The following is a 15183-nucleotide window of genomic DNA, read 5'->3' as shown; positions in this document are numbered from 1 at the left end:
CTAGAGAAGGAAAACTGGCTTCGGAGGGACGAATAATAAAAAGTCAGCCCCAGAAAGAACCTGTAGAGTCATTGAGATCATCACTTCGTTTTACAAGTAAGGAAACTGAGGTTCGGAGACGTCCAAGTAATTTGCTCAAGGTCACGTAGGTTCCAGGTCACTGTGAGCCCCAGCTGTGATTCTATGACAAAGTAGCCCTCTGAACATCTCAGTCCAGGACCCTGCCCAATAAACAGAGGAGGGTGTACTGTATCAAGCCTGGTGGGGTCAGGTTGTAGGAAAGGAGAGCCGAGGTGAAGTCCATGGGAGGAGGAGAACTAAAATGGGTGTGGGGGGTGGGCGGAAATAGGGCAGGGGTCCCCCGGGTGAGAATGGGCAAGGTGAGATAGTCCCAATGGGAGGGGACTGGGCACAGAGGCTGGGCAAGGTAGACGGAACTGGAGATGGGGAGAGGTCGAGGCCAGTAAAAAAGAAGGTGGGAGCTGGGCTGGAGCCCCCGGGACAGGGGCCCAGCGAAGGGAGTGCCAGGGCCGGGATTCCCGGGAGCAGAGCAGCTCTAGGAGGGGGCGTGGGCGGGCCCGAGCTCTGGGCTGCTCCCGGGAGGGGCGGGGCCAGGGCGGGGTGCTCGGGGCCTGGGTCCCCGAGAGAGGGTCCCGGGGGCCGGGGCGGGGCCGGGGGAGGTGCTGCGCATCTGCAGGGCCGCCGTCGCGCATGCGAACGAAGCCCAGACGGCTGGAGCCGCCGCCACCGCTGCCTTCGCTGCTGCCGCCCCTACTGCCGAAGCTGCCGCCTCCACTCCCGAGAGCATGAAGGACCGAACCCAGGAGCTCCGCACGGTAAGTGCGCTCCCAGCGCCCCGCTCCTGAGCCCAGACGGGGCGGGGCAGAGAAGCCCAGCTGCCGGGGCTTCGCTCCGGGACACGCCCAGGGCGGGAGCTCTGAGGGCGGGCGCGCCCCCCTATCTTTCCCCTCAAGGGTGGGGGAGTCCCAAGCCGACCCCCATCCCCTGTTGACCTTCCCAAGACTTTGATCCTCGCTTCCCATTTTCCCTCGGACTAGAAGTGGCTGCCTCAACCTCCCTAGAGGCCCAGAGAAACTTTTCTTTTCTCATTTTATTTGGGGGGGAGGATTCTGGGGGTGACGCCTAGGGCTTTAGCCCGTAGGCTCCGATGGCACCTGGTCTTCTTAGACTCCCTAAAGAGGTGGTGTCTTCTCTGATCTCGAGCCTTCTTCCTCCCCCACTTCCCAGCCGAGTTCAGGCTCCCGGAGCTGTCCGAGGTGCTGCCCTCTGGGCCTGGGGGGAGGGGGGCGGGAGTGAGAGAAGGAAGAACGAGACAGCTCTTCGGGCCTGGGGGAGGGCGGACAAGATTTGTGTGCCTAGCCTAGGGCGAGGTCCGGAAATGGGGCTGTCTAGAGGGACAGACTGTCCCTGGATCGAGGAGGCGGAGGCCACCTGGGCTCCCGAATGGGCCTTGGTGTCTTTTGTCATTAGAAGAAAAGAGAAAAAAAAAAATTGGTGGGTGCAGACCCCCTCCTTGCGGACACCTTGCTTCTGTTCTCTTAGGCTTGGATTTCACTTGGGCTGAGACACTTGTGGCTGCTGGTTCCCTCCCCCTCACATCCTCTGCTTGCTTTCTGTGAATTGGATTCTCACCCCCATGCAGTAAAGGGGGACACGTACCTTCCTGTCTTCCCTCTTGGCCACCTCCCACCACTCTGTGCAGGGGATCCTGGGACCTCCCCCTACTTCTGATTAGCATTTTCTATGTGGCCTCTCCGCCCCACCACCCCGTGATTGTCACCAGTCTCCACAACCTCTTCCCTCCTCCTGCAGTAATGCCTGGGGTCTTGAGGCTTCTCTTGAGCAGGCCCCATCCTGAGGGGGTGGAGGGAAAAGGGAGGAGAAATTCCCTCACTGCTGCCATTAATAGGGGACAGGGACAACTACCTGCCCAATCTTTCCTCCCCAGTTTCCACATTCTGGGGCCTCTTATGCCAACATTATTCTTATTTCAACGTCCCTGGACAGATTCATTTATATTTTTTCCAAAGTCAATCTGATTTTCAAGCTGTTTTTCCGGGGCTCCATGGTTTCCTAGTCCAAGTCCTGGTAGTGGCATCTTGCCCTATACCAAGGCTTCCTGCTCTCTCTACACTGGGAGAGAATGGAAGAGAAAGCTTTGTAGATTGGGAAATTTTCCAGAGTGTAACCTTATTGTCTTTAGCTTCAACTCCCTAATTCAATTTGGCAAATATTTATGCCATGCCTACTGTGTGCCAGGTCCTGGACCAGGTACTAAGGAAAATAAAAGGATGGATGACTAAGACAGAGCTTCTGCCTTCAGAGTAACCCCAAATGCTCAAAGCACTAGAGCAGGGGAAGTGGGGGGAGGTGCTCACCTAAACCACATTTGAGGAGTCACCACCCCATGCCACTAACTCCCTATTATTCAGGGGTGGTGAATGTACTCCTTGCTTTCCCCACCCCTAGTTTCTTGGCCTCTCTGTTAATTCCTCTGAATATTAGTAACCACAACCTCTTTCTTGAATGAGAGAGAGAGAGAGAGAGAGAGAGAGAGAGAGAGAGAGAGAGAGAGAGAGAGAGATGTACTGAGGATACCAAAGAACTGTGGAAAGGAATTCCCATTGTGTTGAATGGGGGCCAGATGGGACCAGGGCTTCTCTGAATTTGGGACTGGCCCTCTAGGGAATTAATTCTAGCCATAAATCCAACTTTAACCCTTTCAACCAAATACAGAATAATGAAACTACTCTGTTCATCTGTCTCTGGCAGTTAGAACTCTGTGCTGAAATATGGTGTGGGAACCATCATGCATATATGCTACTCCTGATCTCCAAGCCCTTAAAGTCATAATTAGGACAGGAAACCTTTACCATTAAAAGTAGTCTCATGGGGCAGCCAGGTAGCACAGTGAGTAAGAGCACCGGCTCCAGTGTTGAGAAGACCTGGAGATCGAATCCCGGGCTCAGACACTTAGCACCCACCCAGAAACACCTGGCTGTGTAACTGTGAGCAAGTTACTTAACCCCAATTGCTTAGGGGCGGCCAGGTGGCTCAGCGAGTAAGAGCACCGGCTCCAGTGTCGGGATGACCTGGATCAAATCCGGGCTCAGATACTCAGCACCACACCCAGAAATAACTGGCCATGTAACCTTGAGCAAGTTACTTAACCCCGATTGCTTATTAAAAAAAAAAAAAAGTAGTCTTATGCCCAGGAAACCAGCCTACAAGGAATTGTTGTGGTTCAGCCTCTGCTGTTCCTCCCCTACCACCATCCCAGGAAAAAATTGAACAGGTCAGGTTCCCCTAGGGCATGGGCCCTGTGGGGAATCTCTCCTTGTCCTCTAAAATTGGTTTCTAGCTCTATGGCCCTCATCCCCTTTCTTCCAGAGGCTACCAGCTTGGAATCAAGAACAAAGATTGAGACATTCAAGTTTCGGTGTCCAAAGATATTTTCTTTGTGCTGATTTGGTAGTCTTCCCCTCCTCCACCCCACCTCCAAGTGTCTCTCTGCTTAATTCCAGTTCAGGCCAGAAGGAAGCTTATGGCTAGAAAACTGTATTCTCAACTCTGAAAGACAAGGATTTAGGGAGAAATGGGCCCTGGAGCTCTTTATCCTTCACCTTGACATTGACTTTGGGGCCACTTTCTCACAGAATAAGACTAAATGTCCTCTTAGAGTCCTATCCTGATGGTAAAGAGAAAGGGGAAAAAGCCCTCTTATATGTCATGTGGACCCATGTGGTCTAAGCCCTAGTGTGAGCCACAGATTGACCCCTAACCCCAGGCCACAGACCTACCTGATGCCCCCCAGATAATCTCACCAGCCCTCCCCATTGACCACAGGTGAGATTAGACAAGAGTGTGGATATTTCAGTGTGGCCCGTCACTGCTGCTGAAGAAACAACTTAGGATTCCCATTTGGCTGATAGAGAGGAAGAGGGGGAGTCTCATCAGGAGCCATAGGAAGTCCTCACTTGTGCATGTTTTATTTTCTTGCTGGGTAATCCTTTGTCTTAACAAGATCATAGAAAATATAAGGTTATCTATCTTCTCCCTCAGTTCTGAGTATGGGGACTTTGTCTCCCTCCATCCCAAACCAACTAAGAACTCTCTACCATCAGATCCAGAGTTTCCAAAGTCAAGGAACCTGGCTCTTCTTCACTCTGGTACCCCTTGCCCAACTCAGGGCCCTCTAAATGATGGTACCCATGTCTGAGAAGGGACAGAGAAGCTGCCCTCAAGGTCTAAGCATTGGGCCCTTTATTTGCACCAGGGGCCTGTTCTAAGTGGCTTGGGATTCCAGAGGAAGAAGATGTGGTCTCTCAAGTAGTTAATTCTCTAAATACTTCCCCAGCCTGGGTTTGTGGTTGTCCAGGAGTTTCCTATTTGCCTGCTCAGTGGTAATTCCTAAGAGGAGGTAGACAGCATTAGCTCATAGATGAGTAAATGTATAATGGGCTTATTTTTAGGCAAGTCCCTTGACCCTTCACAGAAAGAGACTGTGAAATACACAGCTTCTGTGTGTTGCAAGTGAGAGGGAGGAGAAAGAAAGTCAATGGAGAGGTAAAGGAAAAGATTTCCTGGATGTGATAATAACCAGCCTCTATACCCCCATAACCTGGAATCAACGGATGGACGACGGGTGTGCGTTCTGCTCTATCCAATCTCCTAATACCTTTCACATCCATTATTTCATATAGCCCTGTGGGTGACAAAGGTAAGTCAGAGAAAGAGGAGAACCCCCATTTGTGCCTGAGGAAACTGAGGCACAGAGAGGTTAAGTGGCTTGCTCAAAGTTACACAGTGAGATCAACCTAGAACCTGCCCTGGTTGTTCTTCCCAATCACACCCACTATGGCATAGAAAGTTTGGGCCTCTGTGAAATCAATTAAACAATCAACCTGCATTTATTAAGTGTACCAGGCACTGTGCTAGTCACTGGGTATACAAGGACAAAAAATGAAAACAAGGGCTGGGGTTCAGTGACCACTGAGGTCCCCTCTGTCTCTATGGTCCTATGTCATTTGGCTGGGTCCTAAAGAAGGCGTTGTGGGATCATACGTTTTTGAACATGGACAGTTTGGGGATTTGTTTTGCATGATTAAGCATATTTGCATTGTATTTCCTTATTGACCATAGGTGGGACTGGACAAGACTGTGGCCCATCACTGTTGCTGGTGAAACGACTTAGGGCTCCCATTCAGGGGGGAGGAGGGGGGTCTGATCAGGAGCCAGGATCATCATCTTCCTCTAGAAAGTCCATGTTTCTATTTTCTTGAAGTGTAATCCTTGGTCTTGACAAGATCATAGGGAATATGCAGATAACCTATTTTTTCAAGGGGGGCAGGGATAGGAGAGAAAATAAATGCTTTTTAATTGAAAAATAAATTAAGTTAATTCAACAGAAAAGAAATAAGTAAATATAGTATAGTGGAAATAGCAATGGGTTTGGAATCAGAGGTCCCGGGTTCAAATCCCAGCTTTGCCACTTACCATCTGTGGGTTCTTGGGTCAGGTCCTTCATCTTCTGGGCCTCACTTTCCTCATCTGTAAAATGAAGGAGTGGTCCCTTCCATTGACCAACACCTGCCCTCCCTGCCTTTTCCCATCTTACGGTTACTGATTGGGCTAATAAGGAGTAAGAGGCCCCAGAAGGGAAAGGGTGGCCTCTGGCCTGGTCCTCATTGGGAATAATGAGCTTCAAAGGGACCCATCCCCCAGTAGTTGAGACCCCAGAGCACTGGGTGTAGGTGGGACCCCCTTTTCCATCCTGGCATCTTGGTTTTCTAGTTCATTTGGGCCTCACTGAAGCTTCTCCACCCTCTGCCTTCTTCCAACATCCTCGGGTGCACTGGTTTATACCAGGTTTTGCCACCCCCAGCCAGAGAAGCCAAAAGCCAAGAGCCAGGGGGTCTGAAGCATGTGAGGCACAGGGAGCTTCTGAGAGAAAGAGCATCTGAGTTAGTAGCCAAGAGGTTCAGGTTCCTAGCTGGCTCAGTCACTGATTTTCTGAATGACCTCAGGCAAGTCACCTTTCTGTGTGTTGTCTAAAGAGGGAAAGCCTCATATAGCGGGGAAAAGAGTGACTTTAGAGGCAGGTAACCTGGGTTCAGATATTGTCTCTGTAACCTTGGACAAAATTCTTGACTTTTCTAGAGTGAATTTTCCTAATGGTGTTGTGGATTCAAGGGCCTCTGAAGTTCCTTCCACCTCTAAATCTAGGGGAGGTAGAATTGTATGTGGAGTCAGAGGACCTGGGTTTGAATCCCAGCTCTGAAATTTACAGCTTGTGAGAACTTGGACAATACTTAACCTCTGTGAGCCTTGGTTTCCTCTTCTTAAAATTAGAAGGGGAAGGGTTAGACTAGAAGACCTCCAAGGTCTCTGCTAGTTCTAGGTGTATAATCTGTTACCTATGATTTATAAAACTTAAGTTTTGGACAAAATAATTAACCTATCTGGGTCTCGATTTCCTCATCTGTAAAACAAGGAGTTAGAACAAAATGATTTCTAAGGTCCCTTCCAGCTCTAAACCAATCATCTATGATGTGTCTGTATAATGTAGCAATGTTGGACAAGATAACCTGTCTGAGCCTCAGTTTCCTCAAGTATAAAATGGGGGAGGAGGAAGGTGTTGGCCTAGATGGTTTCTGGGGTCCCTCAATCTCTAAACTTATTGTCCCCTTTTCTTTTGTGTAATGAATAAAGTTCAAAATCCTTTCTCAAGTACTCAGCCCTCAGCAAGCTGACTTCTGTCAATCCAACCTTATCTCTCGCTGTACTGTAGCAACCACTCTAGCACTGGAGCCCAGTGCTTACTTCCAGACCTCTTGGCTTCTCTTTTCATTCTACTTCACTATAATAGAAAGGACCTAGATCCCTTTTTACACACCAATCCAAATCCCACTTGCCCTTCGAGTTCCACCACTACCATGAAACCTTCGTTGACCATTTCCAATGGCCAATGATCTCTTCCCATGCTGACTTCCTCAGCAGCTACTGCCTGATCCTCATATACTTTGTATATATACTCTGATCCTGTACACTTTGTATAAATTGCCATGCTTTACATGGCAAATTAATTGTTTGTGCATATATCTTATCTTCCCACTAAGATTGTGACCTCCCAGAGGGTAGGAATCTGGTATCTTGTATTTCTTTTTTCCATCCCACAAAATAATGGGCGCATAATGAAGGGGAGGGCAGGTCATGATAGCTATCTTCAAGTAGTAGAAGGATTGTCATATAGAAGATAGGGATTAAACATCTGCTCATCCACAGAGGGTGGAACTCAGAAGCAGCAGGAGGTTGGGAGTTGAGGAGGATATGAGAAAATCTAGGACAGTGTGGTTGGGGTGATGACAACCTACAAAGGAGAGAAGGTAGAAAGGCTAACTCTTACATTGCATTCATTTTCTCTGCCAAGCAGAATAAACTGGAAAGGGGAAAATAAAAAATGATGAATCAAGATAAATAAGGAGGTAGTAAGAGAATGACTAGCTATCCATGATGAAGTCAGGTCACTTGAAAGAACTTGCCAGGATGGCTAACCCCCCATGAGAGATCATTGGATGATTATGGAAATAGGAGCAGGACCCCTGCACTCAAGAAAAGCAAATGTCCAGGTTTCCAAGAAAGGGAAGAGAATGGAGTTTATAGACTATAGGTCAGTGAGCTTGGCTTGATTGCTTATAAAATTCCAAAGTCTATTAGTAAAGGGATGGTAGGTGAACATTTAGAAAAGAAAATTGTGATCACAAAGACTGTTGAGTTTAATTAAGAACAATGAACCAAATTTATTTTTTTAACGTGATAAATAGATTGGTAGGTCTATTATATAATTATAGCTCACATTTTGTGGGGGAAGCAATCGAGGTTAAGTGACTTGCCTAGGGTCACACAGTTACGAAGTGTCTGAGACCTGATTTGAATTCAGGTCCTTCTGACTACAGGGCCAATGCTCTATGCCACCTAGCTGCCCCAATTTATATAGAATTTTAAGGTTTGCAAAGTGCTGCATATGCTATCCCATTTGATCCTCAAGATAACCCTGGGGGTTATTATTGTCTTCATTTTACAGATGATGAAACTGAGGCTGAGTGATTAAGTGACTAACCCAGGGTCACACAGCTAGTTTTTATCTGGCACAGGATTTGAATTCGGCTCTTCCTGACTTCCAGCCCCATACGCTATCCACTGTGCTTCTAAATGCCTCAGACAGCTGTTCTAGATATAGCTTACCCAAATTGAAACAAAGCAGGTGGCAGAATCTTTCATTCTATTCATGTGGATTAAGATGGAAATCTAGAAGCTAGCCAGTCGTGATACATTTAGATGGATTCAGAAATGGCTTACCAACTGGACTCAAATGGTAATCATTCCATGCCAGCGCAGACTGACACTGGGATCTGTGCTTGGCCCCACTCTCTGATTAACATTTTCATCAATGACTAATAAAGGCATAGATAGTATACTTGCCAAATTTGCAGATGACTAGGTTAGATGAGACAGCTAGTTAATGCCCTGGCCACAGTGGCATGAGCCAAAAAGATTTCTATATTCAGATGAATCAAATAAGATGAAATTTCATTGGGATAAATGTAAAGTCTCATACTCAGGTTCAAAAAATCAATGCTACAACTACAAGAGGGGGAAGACATGGCTAGCCAGAAGTTTATCTGAAAAAGAACAGGGTTTTTGTAGACTTCAAGTCCAATATAAGTCAGTGGTGGTATGTCAGCCAAAAATAAGAAATAAAACACCTAATATTAGTTGGTCACAGGAGACATTAAAAGGATAGTATTCAGGGGACTAGGAAGTGTTGTTCTCACTGTATTCTGCCCTGGTCAGACCACATCTGGATTACCACATTCAGTTCTTGGTAACTAAGCTGAAGAATATATAAATGAGAGCAACCAGGACAGTGAATGCCCTGGAAATTGGTTTCAGGATATGAGGATGTTTACCCTGGAGAAGAATAGTCTTATGGGGAGTAGGGGGAGGATGTGAGATTTGAAGGCTGTCATAAGGAAGAAGGATTTCATTTGTTCTATTATATCCCAAGGGTTAGAAATGGGGGCAGTGGATTTAGGCTTCATTTAAAGAACTCTCTAAGAATGAGTGCTATCCAAAATGAAATGAGTGGCTCCAGAGGGGTTCCCCCTCAGTGGAAGCCTTTGAGCCAAAAGCTGGGTGACCTCTCAGGGGGAATTCAAGAGAGGCTCTTTTTGTTCAGATCTGGGTTGCCCTAGACTTCCCCTGAGAGCCCTTCCAACTTCATGGTTCTATCAAGAGTTGGAATAAATGAACAAAGCCATACTATCACATCTCAGGGAGAATAATCCCCACCATACTCTGTTGAGTTATATAAGAACCTGTGCACAATGTGCTCTAATAAATGTTGAATGAATGGATGAATAAATTAAGGAATGACTAGAAATAGTGGTAGAAGCACTACAGAGAGGCTCCGTACTAAGTCATTATGAGAGATCGCTGGTTCTGGGCCAGAAGGCCATCTCTACTCTCCCACTTGTAGTTTGTCTCCTGAGGTGCCAAGTCAAGCCAGGCTCCAGGAGCCATCAATCAGTCAATCAATCAATAAGTCATTATTGATCACGCCCTGGGTGCCAGCCCAGTATTCAGAATTTTGAGGAATATAATACTAACAATTCACTGACTTATTTAGTACTTTCGGTTTTCCAGAGCCACCATCCTGGAAATACTGCCATGAAAAAGGTAATGAGATTAATATTCTCCCTGTTTTATCAAAGAAAAGAGAAAGAGAAAGACAGCATGGTGTAATACAGAGGTATCAAACTCACTGCAAAACTCAGTGCAGCCAGAGCCAGATTAAAATGCAACTGAAATGTTTAACAAAATAAATAAAAATACAATAAAACACAGATAATGTTAATTTGTGGTTTTCTAAGTCAGGGTGTGGAGGGGGGAGGATCTGTTCCTATTTGAGTTTGATACAGCTTATGAATGGAGAGCCAGCACTGAAGCCAGGAGGACCTGGGTTCAAGTTTTCCCTCTGACATAGGCTGTGCTGCTCCTCCCCATCTATATGGTCTTGGACAAGTCACTTAATTTTGCCCTGTTTCTTCCTCAGTAAAATGGGGGGATTGGATTAAATTACCTGTAAGGTTCTTTCTAGCTATGAATGAGCAATAGATTGCTCATTGCTACCAAATCTGTGAATGAATGAATGAAGTGAGCATATATTAAGCACTTCTGTTCCAAGCACATCCTAAGCCCTAGGGATACAAATACTGAAATGAAAACAATTCCTGCCTTCAAGGAGCTTACACTCTAATAAGGGGAAACAACACACAGAGGGAACTGGTGACTAGGAATTTTTTAGTTTGGAAAGTTACAGGGACATTGAGTGGAGCCATATGGGAATAGATCGACAAGACATGGTGGAGACAGAAGTATTGATTTGATTATGGTTGCAGATCTCTGATGCCATGATGCTCTCCAAGGTCCCTTCCCATTCTAGATCTCGAAAATTACTCAGAGCTGGAGAGTGGCATATTCTAGGAAGAGAGTGCTTGATCTGGATAGAAAGGATGGGAAGACTCAGTTCCTTCTATTACAGACAGATTCATTGAAGGACAGAAATGCTCTCTATATCAGCCACAGGAAGAATGGATGTTCAGTTCACTCGTTTCCTTCTTTTCCCTCTCTTCCGCCACCCCCTTTTCCTTTGCCAGATTTGGAAGGAGAAGGGAAGCTTATTTATAAAAGTCACACTTGAGGAAGGAGCTGGCACATTCCCTCAGTGCTCCACAGCCATGGACCCAGTTTCTTTCCTTTGTCACAAACCCTTTCTTTTTCAATCCTTCTCTTCCTCCTACACCATCCTCAACTAGAGACTTAAGAGAAGAGGTTACTTTTCCTGTTTTACAAGGGGGGAAGGGAAGGCTTCCCATTGAACCCTAGGATGAGTGAGAACTAGGCCTTCATAGCAGTAAATCCTATCCAAGAAAAGAAGGCCATGGGGTAAACAATTAACATGAGGGATCACGTGATTACAGACATAGGGTTAGAATAAGCCTTAGCAGCTGTCTGTTTCTATCCACTCTTTTTACAGAAGAGGAAACTGAGAGTCAACAAGGGTATGTAACTGAGGAAGTAAGAGAAAGAGTTAGGATTTGAACCCAGGTCCTTGGACTCCAAATTCAGCATTTTAACTACATCAAAATATTTATTTAAAAAGGTCTGAGACCATAGCTGTTTGCCACTCCAAATCAAAGTCAATTAGTCAGGTTCTGTGATGGAAATGACTCAGGGCACCTTCTGAAACGAAAAATTTCTGGGCCATTTAGTCACCACAAAAGTAACTTTCCATCATCACCACCCAAGATACGGGTAAGTCCTCCAGGAACTAGGGTCCTTGGTGTAAGATCACACACACACAGCAGAGAGCTAAGGGCTAACTTGGGTACTGTGCAGGTCGGAGAGAGAGGAGAGGGCCCTATGGGTCAGGGTGGGCAGAGAAGTCTGCCTAGACAAGATGAGACTTAACTCAGCATCAAATGAAAGGTCATATTTGAACAGGTGCTTGAGAAGGTAGGCTGTTGAGATGTCTGAGAGAAGGTCAGCTCCAAGAGAGAAAGAACCATGTCATTGTTGCTTCATATTCCCAGCCCCCTAACACAGACAGACAAAATGGTATGATGGAAAGATGGCAGCTACATAGCTATGGTGCACAGAGCACTAGGTCTGGAGTCAGAAAGACTCATCTTCCTGAGTTCAAATCCAGCCTCAGACACGCACTAGTTGTGTGACCCTGGACAAGTCCCTTAACTCTCATCTATAAAAGCTGGAAAAGGAAATGGCAAAACACTCCAATATCTTTGCCAAGAAAACCCCAAATGAGATCACAAAGAGTTGGATATGACTGAACAACCACAAATAATGATAAGAGGCATGCATTTTGGAACCAGAGGACATGAGTTCTTATGTTCTTTCTGCCACTTACTACCTGTAGGATCTTGGGCAAGTCACTTAACTTTTCTGTGGCTCATTTTCACCTTCTGTAAAATGCAGGGTTGAGCTAGACAGCCTCTGAAGCCCCTTCCAGCTCTAGCTCTAGGATCCTATGGGCTTAGGGGCTTTGTAATTGATCTGACAGGTGGAGAGGAGAAGAAGCTCACCCCATGAGGGAAGGGAAGAAGGCAGGAGAGTGTCCCCTGCCACCATAAGCAGGGTGGACTTTCTGGCTTTTAGATTGTCTTTTGAAGTTAGCAAAATGCTTTACATCTGTTATCTCCATGGACCTTCACAACACAGATATTTTATCATATTTTACAAATGGGGAAACTGAGGGCCAGAGAGGTTAATTAATTTGCTTGTGGTCATACATCTATTAAGTGTGCAGCCTCTCTTATCAGGAGATGGGACTAGACTTGTGTTTTCATTGGTGTAAGGAACTTCCAGAGTGAGAGAATTCCTCCTGATGCAGATTGGCATTTTCCATGCATTTTGTACTCTTAAGAGATGCCTGGATTCCTGAGCAATTCAGTGATGCCTAGAGTCATACAGTAAGGATGTATCAGAGGCAGGGTTGTGTAGCAGCAAGCACCCCAAGCGTCCTCAGTGTGGCTGCTCATACAGGTTCTTGGATCTGCTTTGTTAAAGGAAAGCAACTCAAAATGGGTTAACAAGCTTGCTTTACCCAGTCAGACATATATCGTTTACCTTGTTCAGGAGAAAAGGTCAGCACCCTGAACCTCAAAGTATACAGGCATAATTATCAAGACAGAAACATCAAGTAGACAGATTTCCAAACTGTCCAACCATTACATCCATACCCAGTCAACATCTGGGTTTCCACATTCTGGGTTTTTCAAAGCCGGGGGACTCTCAACAACGGCTTCCCAGAATTCAGATCAAATCACAGAATACTTCTCAAAGTGAGTCCCAAAACAAAGCTACACATCAGGGCTTATATAGCCTTCTCCTGGCTCAGAGAATGTAACAACCTTATTGACCCACTGGCCAAATCAAAAAGTATCTACTGAAAAACAAGCCTCCCACCCAAGGCTTCAGGTGCACTTTAGCCTAGGGGCAGGGAAGATCTTCTAAATTTGCATTTCCATTACAGGTTGAGGCCAGCTCTTCCTGGCTTCCAGGACAGTCACCACTCTGCCTCTAACTTCTCTTATTATTATTAATATGATTGAATGATTAAACACTATGCCATGTTCTAAACAGAATTTCAAGTGGCCCCCACCTAGTACTGATCCTAAATCATCTCTCATCTCTTCCCAAATGATCAAAATGAGTGGTCCCATAGAAAAGAAAGCAGTCCATATGTGCTGTCTTTCCCTCCCTTACCCCATATCATTGCTTTTTTTTTTTTTCCTTTTGGAGGGCAATTGGGGTTAAGTGACTTGCCCAAGGTCACATGGCTAGTTTTTGTGTTGTGTCTGAGGCTGGATTTGAACTCAGGTCCTTCTGACTCCAGGGTCAGTGCTCTATTCACTGTGCCACCTAGCCACCCCTATCCCATGTCATTGCACACAGGGTCCCGTTGAGCACCGTGCAGAGAGTGTGACTGTGATTCCCCAACTCTTGATGGTTCCTTAAGTTGGGAAGAAGAGTGTGAGGAGCATTGTGAAGGGGAGCTAAGAAACTTGCTCCCAAGAGGAAGACTCACCCAACAAGGTCCCTAACGAAAGGATTCCATGATTGTATCAGCAGCACCACAGATAGGGTCTGGTCAAGGCTGGTCTGGTAGGATTGACTATTTTTTAGCTCGATTTAGAGAATAAATGGGGGTGAAAAGATCCCCCTCCTTAGGGTCTAGCATGAGGTGTTCCGTTCTGCCACCCCCTCCCCAAAGTACCCCATCTCTCTCCAAATCCTACCCCCTTATGCCCCCCCCATTAGATTGTAAGCTCCTTGAGGGCATGGGCTATCTTTTGCCTCTTTTTGTATCTCTAGTATTTAGCATGGAGCCTGGCATATAATAGCTATTTAAGAAATGTTCATTGATTCAACTTACATCTCCCACATTGATCAGACCCTCCTTGCACATAATCAGTTCCCACACTGCATTGAAAATAGGGTTCAATTTATATTCCATTTATGTCCAACCACCTTGCTATGGAAAGCGTCTTCCCCTCTTTGGGCTTCAGTTTCTCCATATGTAAAACAAGAGTGACTGGATTGTTTTGCTCTGGTCAGAACACATCTAGAGTATTGTGTTCAGTTCTAGAGGCAAGCAGCTAGAGTTCTGGGCTTGGAGTCAGGAAGACCTGCATAGGAATTCTGCCTCAGGCAGTTATTAGCTCTGGGCAAGTCCCACAGCTTCTGTCTGCCTCAGTTTCTTTCTCTGTAAAATGAGGATAACAATGGCACCTACCTCCCAAGGTTGTTGGGAGGGTAAAATGAAATAGTATATGTAAAGTAAACTTTACCAAAATTCTCTAAACATTAGCTTTCATGACTATCCTGGGCACCATGTTTTAGGAGGGTAATAGACAGTCAGCTTAAGCCCATTCAGAACAGAGGGGTTAAAATAGAATGAAACCTGGAAAGTAGACTTTCTTCCATTGAAAGAACTGAGGGTGTTTGAACTGAAGATGAGGGGGACTGGGCTAGGATAGGGGGAGGAAAAAGGAAGGATGAGATTTCTGCCTTCAGATCTCTGCACCACTGTCATATGGGGGAGTTATGGGATGATATCTACCTGGCCCCAGAGACCAGAACTAGGGACAAGTGGAGGTTAAAAGGAAGCAAACTTAGGCTTCATGAAGGAAAAACTTAATAGTTAGAGCCACCCAAAAGGGGGAATGGGCTGCCTGGGGTGGGGAGGTAGTGAATCCCCCTCACTACCTTCAAAAGCAGAGGCTTCTTTTTGGAGATGCAGGAAAAAGTCTGGCTTGGTCCCAGCAGCCTCTGAATTCCCTTCCGACTCTAGAATTCCAGGATTTAAAAACCAAAATATCTCTGGGGTTGGAGACGCATTATCTTTCTGGACATGGTCTTTGTCTTATTTCCCTTTTCAGTATGACTCCACCTTTTAGAAGCTCCCTCTGTGTCCAATGGGTGCTCTGAGGTGGGGGGAGGAGGGAGGGAGAGAGGGGGAGAGAGGGGGAGGGAGAGAGAGAGAGAGAGAGAGAGAGAGAGAGAGAGAGAGAGAGAGAG

At 46.2% G+C, this 15183-nt stretch overlaps 1 protein-coding gene across 1 annotated transcript in view; it reads left to right on the top strand.

Annotated features, from left to right (window-relative positions):
* The first annotated feature begins 714 nt into the window (after nucleotides 1–714).
* STX1A (syntaxin 1A) overlaps nucleotides 715–15183 on the top strand; it is a 39527-nt gene continuing 25058 nt past the window's right edge. Inside the window, exon 1 of the mRNA XM_069089485.1 lies at nucleotides 715–836. Within this exon, the coding sequence (XP_068945586.1) occupies nucleotides 807–836 (30 nt within the window). The 5' untranslated portion in view covers nucleotides 715–806. The remainder of the gene's footprint in view (nucleotides 837–15183) is intronic.

This window comes from Petaurus breviceps, unplaced genomic scaffold (assembly GCF_028583685.1).
Source record: "Petaurus breviceps papuanus isolate PSGF00001 unplaced genomic scaffold, PetGlider_PUasm1.0 186, whole genome shotgun sequence".
Lineage (NCBI taxonomy): Eukaryota > Metazoa > Chordata > Mammalia > Diprotodontia > Petauridae > Petaurus > Petaurus breviceps.
This window is presented reverse-complemented; position numbering and strand designations above follow the sequence as displayed.